A 20412-nucleotide genomic window follows, 5' to 3' on the forward strand; every position below is an offset into this window, starting at 1 on the left:
GTGGTTTCTTGTCTGCTGTCCCTTATCCCAAATGAGTCGTCTCAGTTCTCAGAAGTGATTACTGCATCGCTGGAAAAAGGAATGTGGGATCCGTGCCATTCCGCCCCTGTCTCTCCCACTTCAGCGAACTGGCGGAAAGGGGAAGACAGACAGCTCTCACTTCCTGTCGCTTAATATCTTGGCTAGTTTTTTGGTCCCAACATTGTGTCAGAATTGGAATGACCAGAAGACACGTGGCCACCCATACCTCTGACTCTAGGACCCACAGGCTGACATCCTGCCTTTGAAGGTCTTGGTCCTCCATCATCTGAAAGTGCCTGTGGGGAGGGAAATGGTCCGGTTTATAGAAGTAGCACGTGCCGGGCGGTGGTGGCACATGCCTTTAATCCCAGCACTCGGGAGGCAGAGCCAGGCGGATCTCTGTGAGTTCGAGGCCAGCCTGGGCTACCAAGTGAGTTCCAGGAAAAGGCGCAAAGCTACACAGAGAAACCCTGTCTAGAAAAACCAAAAAAAAAAAAAAAAGAAGTAGCACCTTAACAAGCAGGAGGTGATGAGAGGTTCTCTCATTTACTTGGACTCTGTGATTGGTAGCTTTGTCACATGGCCCCGAATGCACTTCCTCTAAAGGGTTTTCTCAAGTTTCGTCACCTTGAGTGACTCTAAGCTTTGCCCGCTGTTAGTCGGTAGAGTGGCAGCCTCAGGAAAAACTACCATCGAGTCTTCGCGGGTACCTCCATGCAAGTGATGCCTTGGACCCAGAGACAGAGCAGTGTCACTGTGGCCAACATGACCCATCCTTTCTTCAGCTGGCCTAGTGTCGACTCCGAATCTGGAGCCCCACCCAGACCACAGAGGCACCTTCTGCGAGTGCCACGGAGTGCCTCGGGTGTGAGTTCAGAGTGTGCTCTACAGAGAAGTTACTATTGGAACCCTTTGTGCATTGAGGCCCAGACGCCTGCAGACATATGTGAATGAAACATGCTTGCGGTCCCAGCACAAACAGTAAGCATGGCTTTCTTTCCATGGCCTCCTTCTGTCGGTAGAGGAACACAATAGTAACCAGAGCAACATGCTAGGAGCCTGCCTGCCTTTTAAGAAGGTAAGCTTTATAGTACAGCAGGTCCCCAGCCACTAAGTCAGATGCCAGAGCTTACACTCAGTTCACTGTTTGAGATCCGGAATGGGATAGCCCACTTGTGTGTGACAAATCGGGGCCCGTGAGACACCGTGCTATAGTCCTATGTAGGTAGCAACGGTGTCTCGGACCAGCTAGCACCACACTGGTGTGCCTTCTCCTTGCTCTGCCTCAGTCTCCCCACTGCCACACTCCAGGGCCAGCAGAGCAGAGGGTGGTCAGTGAGGTTTGGGGGGGGGGGGGAGTTGGCTGGGCAGCAGATAAACAGGAGATAGCACTGAGATGTTAACCTCTTATGAGCTGATAGGAAACAAAGAGGGACTGTGGGCACCATGTGAGACACAGTTTCCAAGTCACGGTATGTGTCTGTGTCCCCTGGGGACTTGCTGTGGTCCCAGGCACCCACCCAACAGGTCTATGGCTTTGCATTTCCATCAGGCTCCTAGGGCGCTGCTGCTCTGCGGCCCTGGCTGAGTGAGAAGAGTCCCTAAACAGAAGGTCGGGTGTGAGAGAGGGGAGCAGGGGGGTGAGAACTGCACCACCTTGTGTGGTGGTCTGCAAAGAACTGAGGAGGGATGGGCGGAAGCAGGAGAGTGAGTGCTGACCCATCACTGCGTGGAGACAGTGATGAAGAGTGCTGGGGACAGGGACAGGCTAGATGGCCTCAAAAGAGCCCGAAACCAGATCTCACCTCTGCCGGATGGATGGATGCATGCAGGGATGCATGCATGGATGCAGTTGGAAGGCGTGTGCCTGTTACAGCCCAGCAGGAAATCCCGAATCCTCTCATCCTGGGAACAGTGTGTTAGCGGGGTACCTGCCTGCTCTCTTGGTACACCAGGTCCTTCTGCGGCAGGGGACAAGGTGACAGTGCTGAAGGTCTCACTCACCAAAGCCGTGAAGAACCAGGCTCTGCCCCGAGCTAGCCGTGCCCACCAGCACTTACCTTTGGAACTTAATATCCTCTCATCTTACCAGACAGGGTGGCCCCTGCCTGTGATCTGAGGACTTGGGAGATAAGTCACAGGAAGGTCAGGAGTTCAAGGTCACCCTGAGCTATGTGAGATCGTATTTGGCGGGAAAAAAAAAAACAGGCCACAGCACTCCTCACCCCCACCCCACCAAAATCAATCAAATGAGGAGAAAGCAAGGTGCTGGAACCTGGATAAAGCTGTCTGTCATCTGTAAAATACACAGTGTCATTCCGGGGCAGTGATACGGAAATGTGTAACATAACAAGCCAAGTCCAAAGGTTGTGGGGTGCCTATCACCCATGCAACCTTGGACATGTAACTTCCCCCTCTCTGGATCTCACTGCCCTTCCCCATGTGCCATGGAAATAGTAGAGATGCCTCTTGTGGGGGTTACTAAGAGGAAAAAAAAAATGAGTAACGCACTCAGCTCTATACCCAGCGCAAAGCGTCACTCAACACAGGAGTTCATGTTGGAAGGGAAGCCAGATGCCAGGTATCTGAGGGAGGGGTTTGCACTGCACCCACGGGCTTTTTGCTTCTTCGTCGTGCTTGGGGGGGAGGAGGCAATGCCAACCCCAGCCAGAGGGGCTGGTCTCAGGTTCTGTATGCAAATCTGACTCAGAAGAGAAGCTTTGGAAGTCACTGGTGGTTACTGCATCCTATGGGAGACCACAAGGGAGGGTGAATGGGCTACATTTCCGTGGAGGTGACGTGTGCTTTCTATATTTGGTCGGTTTCCTTGCAGAGTGAAGGCTGAGCGGGGGCGGGCGGGGGGGGGTAGCTAGAGTTTTCCTGCCTGGCCCACAGTCAGGACAAATCTTTCTCACCCGCCAGTCCCACAGCCGCTCAGACCCAACCAAGTAAACACAGAGACTTATATTGCTTACAAACTGTATGGCCGTGGCAGGCTTCTTGCTAACTGTTCTTTTATCTTAAATTAACCATTTCTATAAATCTATACCTTGCCACGTGGCTGGTGGCTTACCAGCGTCTTCACATGCTGCTGGTCATGGCGGCGGCTGCAGTGTCTCTCCGCCTCAGCCTTCTGCTTCCCACAATTCTCCTCTCTCCTTGTCCCACCTACTTCCTGCCTGGCCACTGGCCAATCAGTGTTTTATTTATTGACCAATGAGAGCAATTTGACATACAGACCGTCCCACAGCAGGGGGGGGGATGGGGGGGGACGACACGGGACACAAACCAACAGGGCTGCCTACGTCCATAACCTAATGCAATATGGGCTGTCGTGAATTGTATGGTTGGTTTCTGTCTTCAAGTGAACTGTGCCGTGATTAATCACTCGGTGGACTTTGTCACGAGCGATGTTTTGTCTTCTCTTCCAGATGAGCACGATGCCAGGACTGCCCACTCGGCCCTGCTTTTACGATATAGACCTTGACACAGAAACAGAGCAAGTTAAAGGCTTGTTCTGATGGAACGACACTCGCTCAGGACCTGAGCCAGGTGGGCAGCTGTGATTTGGGTCTTGTTGTCAACTCACATGCTTTCTTGTGTTGTTTTCCTTGTGTTTATTTTTAAGTGTGATCAAATAAGTCAGTTGTTTCCTAGGTCGCTCCAAGTTTATACCTAATAGCTGCCTGTGACTTGGGTCCCCTCCCCAAAGTGGACATGCTCCCCTGTGTACCTGGACTTGAGTCCAGTAGCCGTTAGATCGTACATTCTCCCGTTATGGACTTAATTGAAGTGTTTCTTGTCATGACAAAGGCTAGTGTCAGCCGTTTTTTAAGACTTACCTACCACACATCTCGGTACAGAGTTACAGTTGTGTTAAAGAAGCCTTGGGTTTATTTCCCAGGACTGCCGTTACAAAGTGCCATGGACGTGTGGGTTAGAACAGAGCTGTGTCCTGCTGTCCTACAGACTGGAAGTTCAGGGTCAGGGTATCAGTTGAGTGGGTGTCCTGCTCCCTCTGAGGGAGGCCATGGCGTATTCACCACCATGTATCGTGTGCCCACCATCTCTGCCTCTTCTGTTTTCTCTTCAATCTTCCTCTGTGCTTCTGCCCTTCTGGGGTCTTATCTTTTTCTCCTTTTTCTTTTTTAGTGTGTGTTGATGTTGGTTGTCTTCAGATTTTTTGGTTATTTTTGTTTTGTTTTGAGATGAGAACTCACTAACTAGCCCAGGCTTGGCCTTGAACTCATGATCCTCCTGCTTCACCCACCCAAGTGCTAGGCTTATAAGTATCCAACACCCTTCCTAGCACTTTGTCCTCTCCCACTGAGAACCCCAGGCAATTCGATTCAGGCTCAGATAAAGACATCATCTTAACTTGATTACTCTCCAAATGCCCTGCTTCCAAAGGCAGTCATGGAGTCCCTGTCACAGGTGCCCAGGGGCAGGGTTCCCACATACCTTTGGGGCACCGCAATTCAACTTTTGACTATGGTTGGCCTCTTCTGCCCCGGGAAAGCTACATACAGGTAGACAACAGGTCTTCCTTGAGACATAGGATATTAGAAATCTTTCTGGATTCTGGTCACTCAGTTTAAGAAAATAGAGCTTTAATCTATGCTTTTTAGGTCACTCAGAGCTGGGGGGGTGTGGGCCTCATTCCTGTCCATCCCATGGTGTTAATGCAATACCTACTGGCTTCTGGCTTGCCCGCCCGTATAAAGAAAATGACCACTTTTCCAATGTTCCTGCCTGGAACTCCCAAGCAGAAGTTGTAAAGGTTTTGGATCTTCCTTTACATCTATACGTCAATGTGTCTTCACCATATTCCCAAGGTTCAGTCTTCCCTTAAACTTTTTCTCAACTCTCTTCCTTAGCTCAGAACCCCTCCTTCTTGGCATCACACTGTGTTCTGGGCCTTTGGGTGGTCTTGTTTAACCTGAATACCCTTCAACACCTCTGAGTTGGGACCCTAAGCAGGATGTGAAATTCCCATTTCCTTTTATTTCAGCACTAATAGTTTTGTAGGGTTTGGGGGAGCTGATGTTTGGGGGTGAGCTCATGCGTGAGGGAATGAAAGGACAGCCTCAGATCATGCTTAGGAGCTATCCAGAGTTCTGCTGCTGTCGTTCATTTTAGGTAGGGTCTCCCATGGACCTGCAGCCTGCAAAGGAAGCTAGACTTCGTGGCCAGAGAGCCCCGGAATTCTTCCTGTCTCCAGTTCTCCAGCCCTGGGATTACAAACACACACCACTAGACCTGGAAATTTTCATGTGCAGGTTCTGGGGATCGAACTCAGACCTCATGTGTGCAAAGCACTTTACTAATTAAGCCATACTATCCCAAGCCCCCTTTGGTGTTTTGAGTTTGGAGAGGTTCCTTGTTTGGTTTTGATTTTGGTTTTTATTTCTAGAAGATTTTTTTTAACTGAACAGTTATGATCTGGACTCTGATAAGAAAGGTAAGGAGCCCCTGAAATGGACTCATCGTGAACTTTCAGGTGGAATGGCTGTTTTCACGCTAGGAGTGGTGTTTCACTGCCTGTGTGTGTTTGCTGCTGAGAAGCAGGGGCTGTTGTAACTTGAGCCACAGCCATGCGTTTCATCTTCATCATCTTCAGAAAAGAAAACCCCAAGAAGGGCATCCGATGAGCCGTTGAACAAAGGAACCCAGGGACGTGACCTTGGATAACAGTGCCATTTCGGTCCTCTGTTGTGTTGTGCCGTGTGTTGAAGTCCCCAGCTAGGTCTTGGGAAAATAACAGCATCATTCCTTTTTAACCGAAAGTGGAACCTTGCCCTAACTAATTTCTTTTCGTGTCGAGAATCCTATGTGGTACATATCTGTCATTTGTCTCCATAACAAGCGTGCACGAATCTCTGGTCTCTAATGAATAGTATTTTCCCCAGACTTTTGGTCCGTTTTCATTTGTTCTCCAAGTAGGTCATATGAGCCCAATGATACCTTCATTATTGCCATTAAGACTGAGGTCATGCCAAGGATGTGCCCTTGTCTGTTCCAATGCATATACCTAAATACATTTGTGACTTAACCTATGTGTTCCCTGGTAAGCATCCCTTCAGCTTTTATCTGAAGATGAGGCAATCTAGGAATGGGCTCAAGCTGTTAATCCCAGCACTCTGGAGGTAGAGGCAGGAGGATCAGGATTTCAGGGTTACCTTGACTACATAGTGATCACCCTGGGCTGAACAAGACCCTATCTAAAACTAACACATAAGGAGCTAGCAATATGGCTCAACACTTAAGAGCACTCGCTGCTCTTCAGAGAACCCAAGTTTGGGTCCCAGCACCTATATTAGAGGGGCTCACAACTACTTGTAACCCTAGCTCCAGGGAGACCTGCCACCCTTTTATGGACAGACTGGGATGGGGACACACACACATACACTGAATCTTAAAATATATGATTAAAATGGAGCAGGGGCCTGTGGTAATGATCTTCTGGCATGCCAGGTACTGTGCTCAGCACCTTGCACTCCTGGTTCCAGCACCTGCAGCAGGTGTTGTCCTAGTATATCTTAGAGGCTTCAGGAAGATCGGTCCTCTGTGTGTGGTCACGGAGAGGTGGTGTCTGAGGGTAATCTGCATCCCCGCTGCCTAGCACTCTAGTCATTATAGCGAGCATGTGTCCTTTTGCCATACCAGTCAGCTAGCATGGAGAGATTCAGCCGGTGAGGTATTACGTGTCAAGGCTGTGACCACACAGACCCAGAGAGGTCAACACACTGCCCAGCCAATGGCGACAGAAGCCAAGCTCCAGGCCCGATTAGCCAGCTCACAGTGTGACGCAGCCCCCACACCCCATCCCCCTACATGAGCTTAGGGCCATTCCAAAAGATGCTATCAGCCAGTGAATACATTTGGGTTCTTTTTAAAATAACCAAAGGTAAGTACTTGGATATCCAGCTCAAACCTCGAAGTTTATCAAAATAGGACGTGTAATAGGACGGCGGCAAGGTGGGACTGTCTCTCACCTCACCCTCTGCCTGAATGGCATTGCTTCTCGTCTCTCCAAGGCTGCTGTCTTGGGAAATGACTAAATACCCTTCTAGGCTGGCTGGGCAGTAGTTCAAAACCCATCATTTGACCCTGCTGGACAATTGACGAGGGATCTGGTGTCCCCAGATAAAAGCTCTTTACAAATAACCGTTCCCTCTCCGCGGCTCCTGTGTGCGGCTCCTGTAAACACTTTTCCTGTTTCCCGTGCCTCTCCCGCGTGGCCGTCCAGGACCACTTCTGTCAATACCCAGAGGTCTGTTAGCCCTTGAAATGCACAAATAAAAGACGTTTCCTCCTGGACAAGGCTCCAGCATCTCGAATACACTGACTTGGTCGTCAAACTTTATCGCCACAGATCGTGCTACACCTTCCGCTGCGGCAGCGCGGTCACCATCCTTCAAGGAATACGGTGGGGACTTGCACCTGTGCCCCACTGGGGAAGAAGGGGAGCTGATGACTGTCCTTCCACTCCCTTCTCGCCTTTCCTGCCTCCCTCTCTTTCCCTCCAGGAAACGTCATCGTGAGACTGGATGTGAACGTGAGCTCCAAGGAGTCGCCAGGACTTGAGCTCAGCCCCTTTTGTCCCAAGACTTCCCTGTAATTAATTCTCTTGCTGTTGTTTGCGTGAGGCGTGACTCATTCTTCTGGATGTCACTGAACAGAAATCTTTCAAATAAGTTGGGGCCTCGTGAAATCCATCCTGTGCTTCGAGGTGTTTGTGTTACAGGGGATAGGGTGTTGTGCTCCTCTCTCATCTTCTGGGTTCTCATTCTCAGCCTTTATCATATTTCTAAACCTACAAATGCTCCGCACAATAAGGTCTAGCAGACTTCCTGAAAAACCCAAGTACCCTGCCTCCAATCTGCTGTACTTTTTGGGTTTTCAAGACAGGGTTTCCCTGTGTACTTTTGGTACCTGTCCTTGATCTCACTCTGTAGACCAGGCTGGCCTCGAACTCACAGAGATCCGCCTAGCTCTGCCTCCCCAGTGCTGGGATTAAAGGCATGTGCCACCGCCGCCCAGCTCTGCTGTACAATTTTTAGTACCCACTGGGATCCACTCTAGTCCCGCTGTAAACTCGAGTGTTTTGCCAGAAGTTTCTTTTCTAGAGTTGCACCCAAAGAAAGAATGCCACCCCAACTCGTTTCTTCCCTAATTGAGGGCAAAAAATTTCCAAGATCTCAAGTCAGGTGACCACATACTTGCCTTTCCATGGACAGACCTGGGCAACCTGAACTCCCACATCAAAGGGGACCCCCCGGGGTATCATCTCAGCCCCATGATTTGGGTTTTGAAATTTTATCTTTTGCTCCACCACTACAGTAAGCATACACTTATTCTTTCCTCTCTTCCAGACAGGGATCCAAGCAAGGATAATAGCAGCCCTGGATATTCAATCCTTTCTGGCATCTAATGACTGCTACGACTAAGTCCTTCTTATCTAGCTTAGGTACCAACTGCGACCCTCTTAATTCCCCTTAAAGGGAACTATGGGGGCACAATACACTTACTGAAATAGAGTATTTCATATATATTTTGAACAGGGGATGTAGATCAATGGTAGAACACTTGCCTCGCATGAGCAAGGCCCCAGAGTCCTTCTCCAGCATCAGGAAGCAGGGAGTATTTCATATATTCATCTATTACACTGTGTTCCCCGTGGATAAACTTCCAAGGTTGTTCCTCCCTTTAGAGTAAATAATTGATTTTTACATTTCCACCTCAGGCCCCCCACCTCTTCAGTTAGACTTTGCATGTTTTTTTGCCAACCCTTCAGCTTTCCTTACATGTCAAATGTTGTGGTACATGCCTGTAATCCAAATCCTGGGAAGGCAGGAAGATTGCAAGTTCAGGCTTGGGCTACTCATTGATCCCATGTCTTACAAAAAGAAAAAGGAGGGAAAAAAAGTGGAACACAGACTCTTCTCTATATACAAGACCATAGGGCTCGCTGACCAGTTTTCCGCTTCTCGCCTCAGCAACCAGGAAATTCTTAGCACACTCAGGGCATCTCCAGCCCACGGAGCCACCCCTCCGGGGTAAGCCAGGTCCAGCAATGCCGTTCCCCCCAGGACTCACTGACCACTACAGTGAGGCTGCTGTGTCTTTGAATAAAGAGCCAGGCAAGACCTTTACTAGACAGCCCTCTTAACGTGACATGTTTTCTTTTCATTCGTGTTTTGTTATACTTGCCATGTTTCTGGTTTCTGTTTACTCCCCTGACTTAGACTCTGATGTTGGGGGGTATTTGAAGTTCTGTCTTCCTCTCCATCACTGCCTTCAGTCTTTAAACTGCCCGGACATCTCCCCTGTCTCCAGACTGCTCAGTTATCTGTGGGAGGCAAATCTACCCGATTTCAACAGAATGAACTCTTTTGGCCCGCAAATAAATCCCTCCGTGTATAAACTCAGATGAAAGGCTGCATACTGGCATTTACATTTTTCCTGGAGTGGGAACATGTTTTCTTCTGGGACTTAGATGTTTTGCTTAGTTATTGTTTTTCCAATGTAGTTTGATCACTTTCTCTTTCTAAAAGACTGCAAAGAGCTGGGCATGTGGTCCGTGTCTGTAATCCCACAGCTTGAGAGGTGGAGGCCGGAAGATTGGGAGGTAGGCCTAGACTACATACCAACTTCAAGGCCAGCCTGGGTTAGATAAAACCCTATCAAAAATAAATGAATAAATTTTTAAAATGTTAGAGAATTTAAGACCTGCCAAAAATCATAACAGTTTTTGAGAGAAAGCAACAAATGATTGAAAAGTCCGGGGTCTGTTTACTCCTGTGTATATGTGTGGGGTTCATGTTTATTAGGGGTACACTTATATGTGCAAATATACATGCACTTCCGTGGAGACTAGAAGACAACCCTGGGTCTCATTCTTCAGGCGCTATAGCAGTTTTGACAGTCTCCTGCTGGGCTGGAGCACGCTAAGGCTGGCTGGGCTGGGAGCTCCAGGGATCCGCCTGTCTCTGCCCCGATTCTCACTTCTCACACAGGAAACATCCCACCCAGGAGTCCCAGCCTTGGCTTATGAATGGAGCCGTTTCTCCGCTCTTGGGTTTTCTTTAAAAAACGATGGCACAAGCAAGAGTTGGACACTGGAGGACGGAGGCGACTTGGCTCTGAGACGGTTTTCTCCTCCTATTTTTCAGGCTCTTAGCCTCTTTGCTGCAGTTGGAGAAGAAAGTGAGTTTTGAAATCCGCTTGTTATGCAATGGCTGGAGAAACCGAGAGACAGGCCAAGGACTGCTTCCTCCTGCGAGATGAATTCCGTTCCCAGCCAAGCCGCGTTCAGCAGAAGGACCTCCGCCACCACTGGAAGCAGCTCCAGAGCTCCTCTGGGTGCCTACAGAGTTCACACCATGTCTGCTGCTCAGGCTGTGGAGTGTTTATTTTACGGGGACGGGGGGATTACGAGAGTGTGAACTAAAAGCTGAGGTTCTCCTCTCTGGAGTTTCCTCTTTTGTCTTTTTTTTTTTTTTAATCCTCCTTTTCCCCCTGTGTTGGGATGGGATGCCAGGCCTCCTCAGTTTGCACAGCCTCTACTGCTAAGCTGTCTCTTTATTTGTCTTTGAACTGACAATAAACATGTTTCTAGAACACCACCCGACCCAGTTGTGTTCAGTGCGGAGTAAAGCCGCGCTCCGGATGTCACGGTCCGCATGGATCTTTGTGGGATGTCACCTGGGAGATTTGTGGAGGAAACTGCAGGTACGTTTGGCACTAGGAATGACAAGAAAGCAATCACATCAGAGAGGAATGTCTGGGCAGCTAAGAGCTTCTGACTATGGAAGGTCAGCAGGTCCCTGGGAACAAGGTACGCAATCTATGCACAGTGACTTTCAGGTCCCAGGGAAGTCGCTTACCTAATACAAGCTTACAAATTTCTTCCACTATGAATGAATCTCAATGGCCATTCAACTCTCTGGGCCCACAGGGCTAGGAGAGTGCCTCTTAAAGGTCAGGTGATCGGCAAAGGTTTTTCCTTTGGCCCAGTAGAGTGCAAAGGGAGAACGTTCTATGCCCTGTTCCCTACTTTTTGACCCTTTTTTGTCTCTTTTTCCCCCTTGCAATAATATAAAATTATGTAAAACTTAAAACAAAACCAAGGATTCAGAAACAGACAATACGTCGTTGTACTTCTAAGCAATATAAGTAAAACTGTCACCATAAATATCCTAAATCACCCGAGGCACAGGATCCTTCCAGTATGCCCTTACGGTGCCCACCCCAGTGACCCTGCTTGGCCCACAATGTGTCTTTATGCACAATTTAGCTTGTTCCAAAACACTGTTTGAAAACTGGACAGCCCACTCAGAGTGCCTCTCCCAAGAGTAATTTTGCCTAGCGATTCAAAGGTGACCTTCCTGGTCTCTGCTCTTTCTTGGGGAGCCCACCGCTCCACATTCACACTTACCCTGTCTCCTCAGTACTCAAACCTATGTGGTGGTAGGTTCTCCATGGAACGCACTCCAAGAGCAGTAGCTGATTGTGAGCTGCTATTTAAGGAGTCCCCTCATCATATGGCCAAATATACATATGCTTTTAAAGCATAAGCCAAATATAAATCCCCTTTTTCTTTTTCTTTTTTTTTTTTTTTCTTTTTTTTTTTTTTTTGAGACAGGGTTTCTCTGTGTAGCTTTGCGCCTTTCCTGGATCTTGCCCTGTTGACCAGGCTGGCCTCGAACTCACAAAGATCCGCCTGCCTCTGCCTCCCGAGTACTGGGATTAAAGGCGTGTGCCACCACCGTCCAGCAAAATCCCCTTTTTCATTAGGTCCCTTTGTCAGGAATATAGTCACAAGAGGTTACTAATCCAATCTTCTATGTAGAAAAACAGTTCGGAGTCTCATTCAAGAGCTAAGCCAAATGTCCCTAACTCACCAATTTCCTAAAAGAGGGTTAATGTCCACAGGCCTGGGCCACCATCATGGGATACTGCAGAAGAATCAGAGCAATCTAAACTGTCCCTGTTCCTGAAGGGCCAGATTCCCCACCTCTTGTCACCTGTTTGTGGGCACTCTGTGTTCTGAATAAAGGACATTCATGTAAAACAGACGCAGAGATGGATTTTCCAAGGGATGACAGTGGCTGAGCCTTCCTTAGCGACTTAGTTGGGGACTTGCTTCCTGAAACAGAAGAAAGAAAAGGATACAGAAAAGATGTCACTCGTGGAAACAAGACCACAGTTGAGCCTTCAAGATGAACACAACATCAAATGCTTTGCTACATTATCTTCCTGATCTCAGCTTTGTGAGCTGGGTCTTCATGTCCTCTTTCCTCTGTGCTACGTAAGCCCTAGGTAGGCAGCTCCCCAGGTCCAGGGTGCAGCTTCCAAATCTAGCATTGCTTTGCTGAGTCCAAGGCTATGGGTACTCTAGTGGTCTGCTCCATGACGCAGCTCTAATTATGAGGCCCGTACATTCAAGCTAAATTTGCCCCATATGTGGTGCTAAGTAAAACACAGATCATCTCTCTGGGCAATTAACAGTAGACCCTTCCCTCCAAGCATTTGAACTAATTTTTGCTTACACACAAGCTTTACAATCGTTGTTTTAGAAAAGCTGGTCTTAAGATGATCTTCATTAGAATACCTGAGATCCTTGCTAAAAGTGAAACTTTTGCTGGGGATGTAGCTTGGCTAGTAGCATGCCTGCCAACCATGCAGGAAGCCCTGGCTCCATTCTCAGCACCACACAAAACCAGCTCTCAGGAGGTAGAAATAGGAAGGTCACCTTCAGCTACACAGCAAGTTTGAGGCTAGCCTGGGCTACATGATACTGTCTCCAAAAAAAAAAAAAAAAGTGATGCTTTCCTCTTATTTTTTTGCTTTTTGGGTTTTTGTTTGTTTGTTTTTGTTTTTTGTAATCCATCTGATTCTGGGGTTGCTCCTTAGGATCTGTATTTTAACACATTTACTAGATGATTATTCTCCAAGCTAAGGATTAAGAATTAACCTGACCTCCACTTTTGTAGCATCACTGAACCAGCACGATGCTAAACACACAGGAGGTCTAAATAAATACTCCTTGAAAGGCTGAATGATCATTGATGGCAGCAATCTCTGGCCCAGCGCCACCCCTCTGACAAATGTCCCTTGTCCAGCCCTGTCAATCCCTCCCTCCCCCTCAGAGCCAAGCCACTCAGCTGTCTCCCCCACCGCCTTTCTTCCTCTGGCTCTCCAGCCCCCCAAGCTCCATTCTTTGCCATGTTTTTGGCATAGGGTCTCCCTGTGTGGATGTGAATTCACTATGTAGACCAGGCTGGCCTGTGACGTGAGATTCTCCTGTCCCTGCCTTCCCGGGCAGGCCACAACCAGCTCTGAGTTTATTTATGTGACCTCTTAGGAAGGTTCATTTGACAGCAATGGAGAGATGAGGTCATCGGGCGCTGCCGCCATCCCTGAACCTTGTCTAACAAGCCTCCAAGAGCGGAGTACCCACTCAGACAAGACATCAGCACAGCTTGGAAGATGAGAGAGAGAGAGAGAGAGAGAGAGAGAGAGAGAGAGAGAGAGAGAGAGAGAGAGAGAGAGAGAGCGGAGGAAGGGTTCCCCAGAAATGGCTCTAGAAGCCATGAAGGGGAGTAGGGGTATCAGGAGCTGGTCAAACAGAGGCTGGATCTGTAGGCAAGGCTTTGCACCTACCAGCCAGGGGGTTCCCTCCAGGCTTTGAGTTCACATTCATAAAAATCACGCTCTATGGTCAGGCTTCCCAAAACCATCTAGCTGGGCCTCTTGAACGGCTTTAAAGAGCCAAACGTTCAGATCCATTGTCACAGATTCATCTCATGATTAAGATGAGACAAAAGGCAGGTTGGTTCCAGAAATGGCCCGCGCCCGTCTCTGTGTTTTGGGACAATCCAGCTCTGAGGAGAGCAATGTGATGCTGTGTCTTTCCCTGAGGCTACGGTGTTTATGTAACAAATCAGCTCAACTTAAATATTTCTCATGGCGCGGTCAGGACTGCAGACCTCTGCCCAGCAGATCCACATGAATGTCATGTGTTTATGCAGCCTTGTGTGGGCATCTGTGTTTATGCAAAAGGACCCCAAGAGTTCAAAGCCAGTTAATAACTTCACTCATACATCATGCTGCTTACGTGCTTTGCTATAAAGACGGCGAAGAGGCAATTTCTCAAAACCATCAGACTGATTCTATTTGCCAGTATGCTTCAGAGCAGAGCCATTTAATGAATGTGTGTTTGGCAAAGTCTTACAATTAAGGAATTTTTCTTCCTCGGTAATTGCATGAGTCCTGATAATGCTCCTCTAAGTCAGCCTCCTGATGAGCCTCCCGCCCTGATAGAGACAATGTGTACCAGACAAAGAGCAGAGACAGACTCGGTGAGAGAACATGCAGGCTCTCCTGAGTTCAGGACGAGCCAACTAGACAAATGCTTTCCAATTTCAGCATGGAGTTCGGAGCCAGAGGAGTTTACAGGGACCAGGGGAACGGCGTTCTACATAACTACCCCTCCTGCCGAGTGTCAGGTGGGGCCTTTAGGACCTCGAAAATTTGAATTCCCAGAATATCAAGTACCCTCCAACCTCAAAATGTGAGTGCAGAGATCATTCCAAAGCCGAAAAGAAGTTATTTTTCAATTATTCATGCTACCTAGCTCATCCTTCGAACAGATAATTGAAGTGACTGTAAATATGTATAAACAGAAGTGACAGGAAAGGAATCATCCGCAGCAAACTACAGATGGACAGAAAAATCCACTTAAGTGCTAAATAATTAGGGAGGCCGGGAGCCAGGGATGACGGGAGGCCGGCCTTGGAGGGAGCGCTGAGCTGGGACCGAGCTGGAAGCAGCAGCACGTGGAAGTGGTCTGCTGGAGGGAGGGACCCACGGGCAGAGCAAGGGGGTGTAGACGCCGGCCCCGGAACCAAGCGTGTGCGGGGAGAGAGCGGTTGGCAGAGCGTTCTGGTTTCTGACAATTCTGAACTCTCAGAGGCAGAAGTGACAGACAGGGCCTCTTGACAAAAAGCAAGTGCACGCTGTAGGAGAGATCTCAACTGCCCAGCCCGGACTGGCTCAATGACTACAGAGCAGCACAGAGGTTCTCAGGAGGAATGGCCGCCCCGGCTCTGGCTCTGGCGCACGTTGGCTTCGTGTTTCAGATTACCAGTACAGGGCACTGTGAATATTCCGAACCCAAAGGATGGAGCGTGTGACTTGTTTTTCTGTTTTGTTTTCTAGTTTGTTTGTTTTTGTTGTTGTTGTTGTTGTTGTTTTGTTTTGTTTTTTGGTTTTTCGAGACAGGGTTTCTCTGCGTAGCTTTGCGCCTTTCCTGGAACTCACTTGGTAGCCCAGGCTGGCCTCGAACTCACAGAGATCCGCCTGGCTCTGCCTCCCGAGTGCTGGGATTAAAGGCGTGCGCCACCACCGCCCGGCTTTGTTTTCTAGTTTTACAGAATTGGTGATTGAACCCAGGGCTTCATATGTGCTAGGCAAGTACTATACCACTAAGCTACACACCCAATAACAACAACAACAACAACAAAACCAATCATCTAAGGGCCTAGATTTGCCTAATCTGGTCATTGTACGTCAAAATGGAGGGTCATACTGTATACTATAAATATGTATGATGTTTGATTAAAAGTAAAATTAGGAGCAGTGCACTCCTTTAGTCCCAGCACTCTGGAGGCAGAGGCAGGCAACTCTCTGAGTTCAAGGCCAGCCTGGTTCTAATTCCACAACAGCTGAGGCAACACAAAGAAACCCTGTCTCAAAAACCAAAATAAGAAAAAGAAAAAAGAGAGAATGGAAGCCGGGCGGTGGTGGCGCACGCCTTTAATCCCAGCACTCGGGAGGCAGAGCCAGGCGGATCTCTGTGAGTTCGAGGCCAGCCTGGGCTACCAAGTGAGTCCCAGGAAAGGCGCAAAGCTACACAGAGAAACCCTGTCTCGAAAAACCAAAAAAAAAAAAAAAAAAAAAGAGAGAGAATGGAAAGGCCAAGGCCAAACTGAGCTACATAGCAAGACCCTGTCAGAAAGAAAGAAAGAGGGTGTAGGAAGAAAGAGAGCTCATAGCAGCCATTGATTACACAAGTTTTGAGGATAAAAGAATACCGTGGCCCTCCAAATCACCAGCCTCACCCAGGACCTTTGCCCACCACAGTGTGTTCCCACTCAACACACGAAACTAACCAACAAAAAGAAACCCCATTCTAACCCAGCAGAACCAGCAGACAACCTGAAAATCAAAGCCCAAGACTAGCCGGTGTTATTGATCCACCCGAAAGGGCCAATCGAATATGAAAGGCTGCCGTGGGGTGTCTTTCTGTGTGCTGTGAATATGTGTTGCTCCCATTGGCTAATAAATAAAGCTGTTTTGGCCTATGGCAAGGCAGCTCAGAGGCAGGCAGGAAATCCAAGACAGAGAGAAGAGAAGAAAGGCAGAGGCAGAGAGAGACATCAGCTGCCACCCAAGGAACAGCAAGATGCCAGCAGACCAGTAACGCCACAGCCACATGGCAAAGCATGGATTAACAGAAATGGGTTAATTTAAGATGAAAGAGCTAGGTAGCAAGAAGCCTGCCATAGGCCATACAGTTGGTAAAGAATATGAAGCCTCTGAATAAGTTTTATAAGCGGCCATGGGACCATGGGGCCAGGCAGGACCAGAGAAAACTTCCAGCTACAAAAGGCTGAGACTTTAAAGATTCTGAAGTAGTAGCAAAGCCTTGGGCAGCTGTCCCTTACTGAGACAGGTGCCCAATTCCACAGATGCCCAGAGACTGCACCCCAGGAGAAGCCTGCATGGAGAGCCTGTGAATACTAATAGGAAGTGGAAAGCGAGCCACGTGCATGGGCAGCTATTTCCTTAATGACTCTTAATAATAGTTAACACTGAAAGATAACTATCTGCCAGGACCTGTCCCAGATGTTTTGTGGTTATTATTTAAGGAAATAAATACAAGGCTCATTTGTCCTATGCTTGGACAGGTACAAGGACATGCCCAAGACCCCACAAGGGACACTTCTGGGACTCAACATAGTCTCTCTGACTCCTGAGCCATGCTCAACCCCACTGAGCACTATAGACTGGATCCAGGATGGGGTAAACCTGTGTTCAAAGAGATGAAAGTCCCTCAAGGTGCTTGAACCAGGAACAACCCAGCAGCTTCCAGTGAGGCTTGGGAAGCTGAGCGGAAGAAGCCACCTGTGGATAAATGACTTGTAGGCTTAACTATTAAAACATAGAAGCCAAGTGTGGTGGCATGGACACGTCATCCCAGCACTCGGGAAGCTGAGGCAAGTGGATTGCTGGGAGTGTGAAGCCTGGGTATACTACACAGTATGTTACCAGGGTTACATAGTAAACAAAGGGGGGATGTAAAAATATCACAGCAGGACCAGCTACACAACAAGCTCACAGGGCCCCCAGTCTGTGCCCATCCACGGAAGTAGGCTGTAACTGCCACACAGTCCCTACCAGGTACAGGCTCCATCCCTAGTACCAAAAGAGAAAAATCTTTTTAAAATTTTTTAAAGGACTAACCACTGGGTTATAATCAATTTGATTCAGTCTAATTAAGCTGAGGTTTTAATCGAGCTTCACAATCAATTTTTGTATGTGTTATAAATCTAAAAATATAAGGCCAGTGAGATGGCTCAGCGGGGTGTTACGGTTGGTTTTAATGTCGGTTTGCTACAAATTAGAATCCCTTGAGTAGGCAGCCTTGCCTGAAGAATTGTCCCAATTGTCTTAACTGATGGGGGGTGGGGGGTGGGGGATGACCCTGGTTGTGGGTTGCACCTTCTGGTAGCAACCCAGATAAACTCCCTTTTGTAATTCTGGCTTTAATCTCTCCTGTTGCCTGCTCAGACAGCCATCCCTCCCACCACAGTGTTGATTTGTGTCTGCACTGCTGCTGATGCCTTCCCCGACAAAGAATCAGGGTTTCCAAGCTTTCACCGAGGAATAGGGACCACCAGCTCTCCAGGCACTTTCCTGGCTTCCAGTGCCAGGTTGGGTCTACTGAGGTACCTGCCTTGTGGATGGAGTAACTACCTGTTCTGTCCCTTTAGCGAGCCTGCCCAAAACACCTCACCGGGGTTCATTCACAGTCAGAGGAAAGAACCAAATTCTTCAAGTGGTCCTTTGACCTCCACCTGTGGCCTGTTGAATAAACATGCCCCCCCCCACCAGAAGTTATTGATTTTTAAGATTAAAAATACAGCCAAGTACAGTGGCTGCACCCTTCTAATCTCAGCATTTGAGAGGTGGAGGTGGGAAGATCAGGAGTTCAAGGCCAGCCTCAGTTACGTAGGGAGACCTTGCCTCAGATAACCAGGGGGGAAAGATTGGAAATACATTGCCAAGAATATGATTGGCTGCAGAGTTGATGGTACAAGTATGTAATCATACCATTCAGGAGGAAGATGCAAGAGGATTGGGATTTGAGATCAGCCTGGGCTGGCAAGACTCTGACTCAAAAAACAAACAAAAAAAAAAAAAAAGTCTCATTTAAAAAAAAAAAATCAGGGAGCCAGGTTTGGTGTATACCTGGAATTGCAGCACTCTGAATATTAAAGGCAAGATGATCAGAACTCGGTGAGTTTAAAGCCAGCCTCAGAACATCAGAATAGGAAGAAACAAAACCAGGGCTCTGTGCACACAAGTAAGTGTGCACCCCCTAAGCTCCACCCCAAGTCCCGTTCCAATTTCAAATTCCTTTATCACTTAGCTGTCATGACAAGTTAATGTAGTCTGGCTAGGAATGGCCTCCTTGGGGAGAATGGGGCCAGATCAAGTGACGGGCTAGACTTGGACTCTCACCCAGTCCCCTGCTTCCTGTCTGTGCAGCACAAGCAGACATCTATCCTCGAAAGGCCTTGGCTTCCACACTGCCCAGTGATATCAATGTATTATAGGGTAAGCGTGAAGAGGACGGTGTACTTCCTACAGCGCCTCCCACATAGTGTTCATAGGTAAGCTGTTACTTATTTTCTAATTATGTGTGTGGGGGCTGGGTGTGTGCACATGAGTGCCTGCAGAAGAGGCCAGCAGAAGAGGGTGTTGGATCTCCTGGAGCTGCAATGGTTTGAGCCACTCAACATAGGTGCTGGGAACCCAAGTTCAGGTCCTCCATCAAAGCAGTGCATCCTCTTAACCACTGAGCCATCTCTCCAGCCCCAAACTGGAGATAATACAATATTATCAGAACAAAACTATTACTTGAAATGAGAGACTGGGCTTTCGAAGTCACTTTAAAAAAAAAATGACTAAGAACTGCTAACTGTTCCAATGACAGATCTGAAGAAGAGGGCTAAAAGGCCTGGGAGAACCCTGAGGCTCCCCTGAGCATCCTTCAAGGGTGACACTAAGCCTTCTAAGCTTTCCCCAGATGCTACCAATCACAATTGTGAGCTAGCAGATCTCATTTCTTTTTCTTGTTTGTTTGTTTGTTTGTTTGTTTTGCAGGGTATGGGAGGCTGTAGGATGGAGGATACAAATAAATAAATAGCTGGGTGGTGGTGGCGGCACACACCTCTAGTCCCAGCACTCAGGAGACAGAGTCAGGCAGATCTCTGAATTCAAGGTCAGCCTGGACTACAGAGTTCCAAGACCGCCAGGACTACACAGAGAAACCCTGTCTCAGAGAGAGGGGTGGGGGGAGAAAAGAAAAGAAATAAAAAGAAAAGATGTGCTGTAGCCAATTTCAGAGAACCTGGCTCAAAATTTAATTAATTAATTAGATGTATTTGAATTTTATTTTAATTTTTAAAAGTGGGCTAGGGATTGGTTCAGTTGGCAGAATACTTGCGTAGCACACACAAAACCCTGAGTTCAATCCCCAACACCGTATATAAAAGACAATGCTAGGCTGGGGACTTGGCTCAGTAGGTAAAGTACTTACTGTGCACGCATGAAAACCTGACCTTGATCCCCAGTGCTCACATACAAAGTAGGGGGCAGCAGTGTGTGCATGTGTCATCCCAGGACTGAGGAGGCCGACACTGTGGAGGAAGAGCTCGAGGACTTGCTGGCCAGCTGGTCCAGCCAAATGGTGAGTGCCAGGTTCAGGGAGAGAGTCTGTCTCAAAAAAGAAGGTGGAGAAGGATGGAGAAAGACATTGGTGTCAGCTGCTGGCCTCCAAGTGCATAAACACTCACGGGTATGCATGCATCTGTGCATGTGTGCACACACAAAGAAAAGAAGAAATGTTAACCAGGTGTAGTGGCATCCACCTGTAATCACACACTCAGGGGGCAGAGGCAGGAAACTGGTAAGTTTGAGGTGAGCCAAGGCTGCATATGAGACTGTGCCCCAAAACAAATGTTTCGGTGGTGGTTTGAATGGATATGGCACCCATAGACACGTGTGTTTGAATGCTTGGCCCATAGGGAGTGGCAC

The 20412-nt window shown here is 48.2% G+C and overlaps 1 protein-coding gene across 1 annotated transcript in view; it reads left to right on the forward strand.

The window, feature by feature from the left end:
* Mthfd1l (methylenetetrahydrofolate dehydrogenase (NADP+ dependent) 1 like) overlaps positions 1 to 10649 on the forward strand; it is a 192652-nt gene extending 182003 nt beyond the window's left edge. Inside the window, exons 27-28 of the mRNA XM_015996812.3 lie at positions 3453 to 3573; positions 10197 to 10649. Of these exons, the coding sequence (XP_015852298.1) occupies positions 3453 to 3542 (90 nt within the window). The 3' untranslated portion in view covers positions 3543 to 3573; positions 10197 to 10649. The remainder of the gene's footprint in view (positions 1 to 3452; positions 3574 to 10196) is intronic.
* The last annotated feature ends 9763 nt before the right edge of the window (positions 10650 to 20412 follow it).

Source organism: Peromyscus maniculatus, chromosome 16, assembly GCF_049852395.1.
Source record: "Peromyscus maniculatus bairdii isolate BWxNUB_F1_BW_parent chromosome 16, HU_Pman_BW_mat_3.1, whole genome shotgun sequence".
Classification (NCBI taxonomy): domain Eukaryota; kingdom Metazoa; phylum Chordata; class Mammalia; order Rodentia; family Cricetidae; genus Peromyscus; species Peromyscus maniculatus.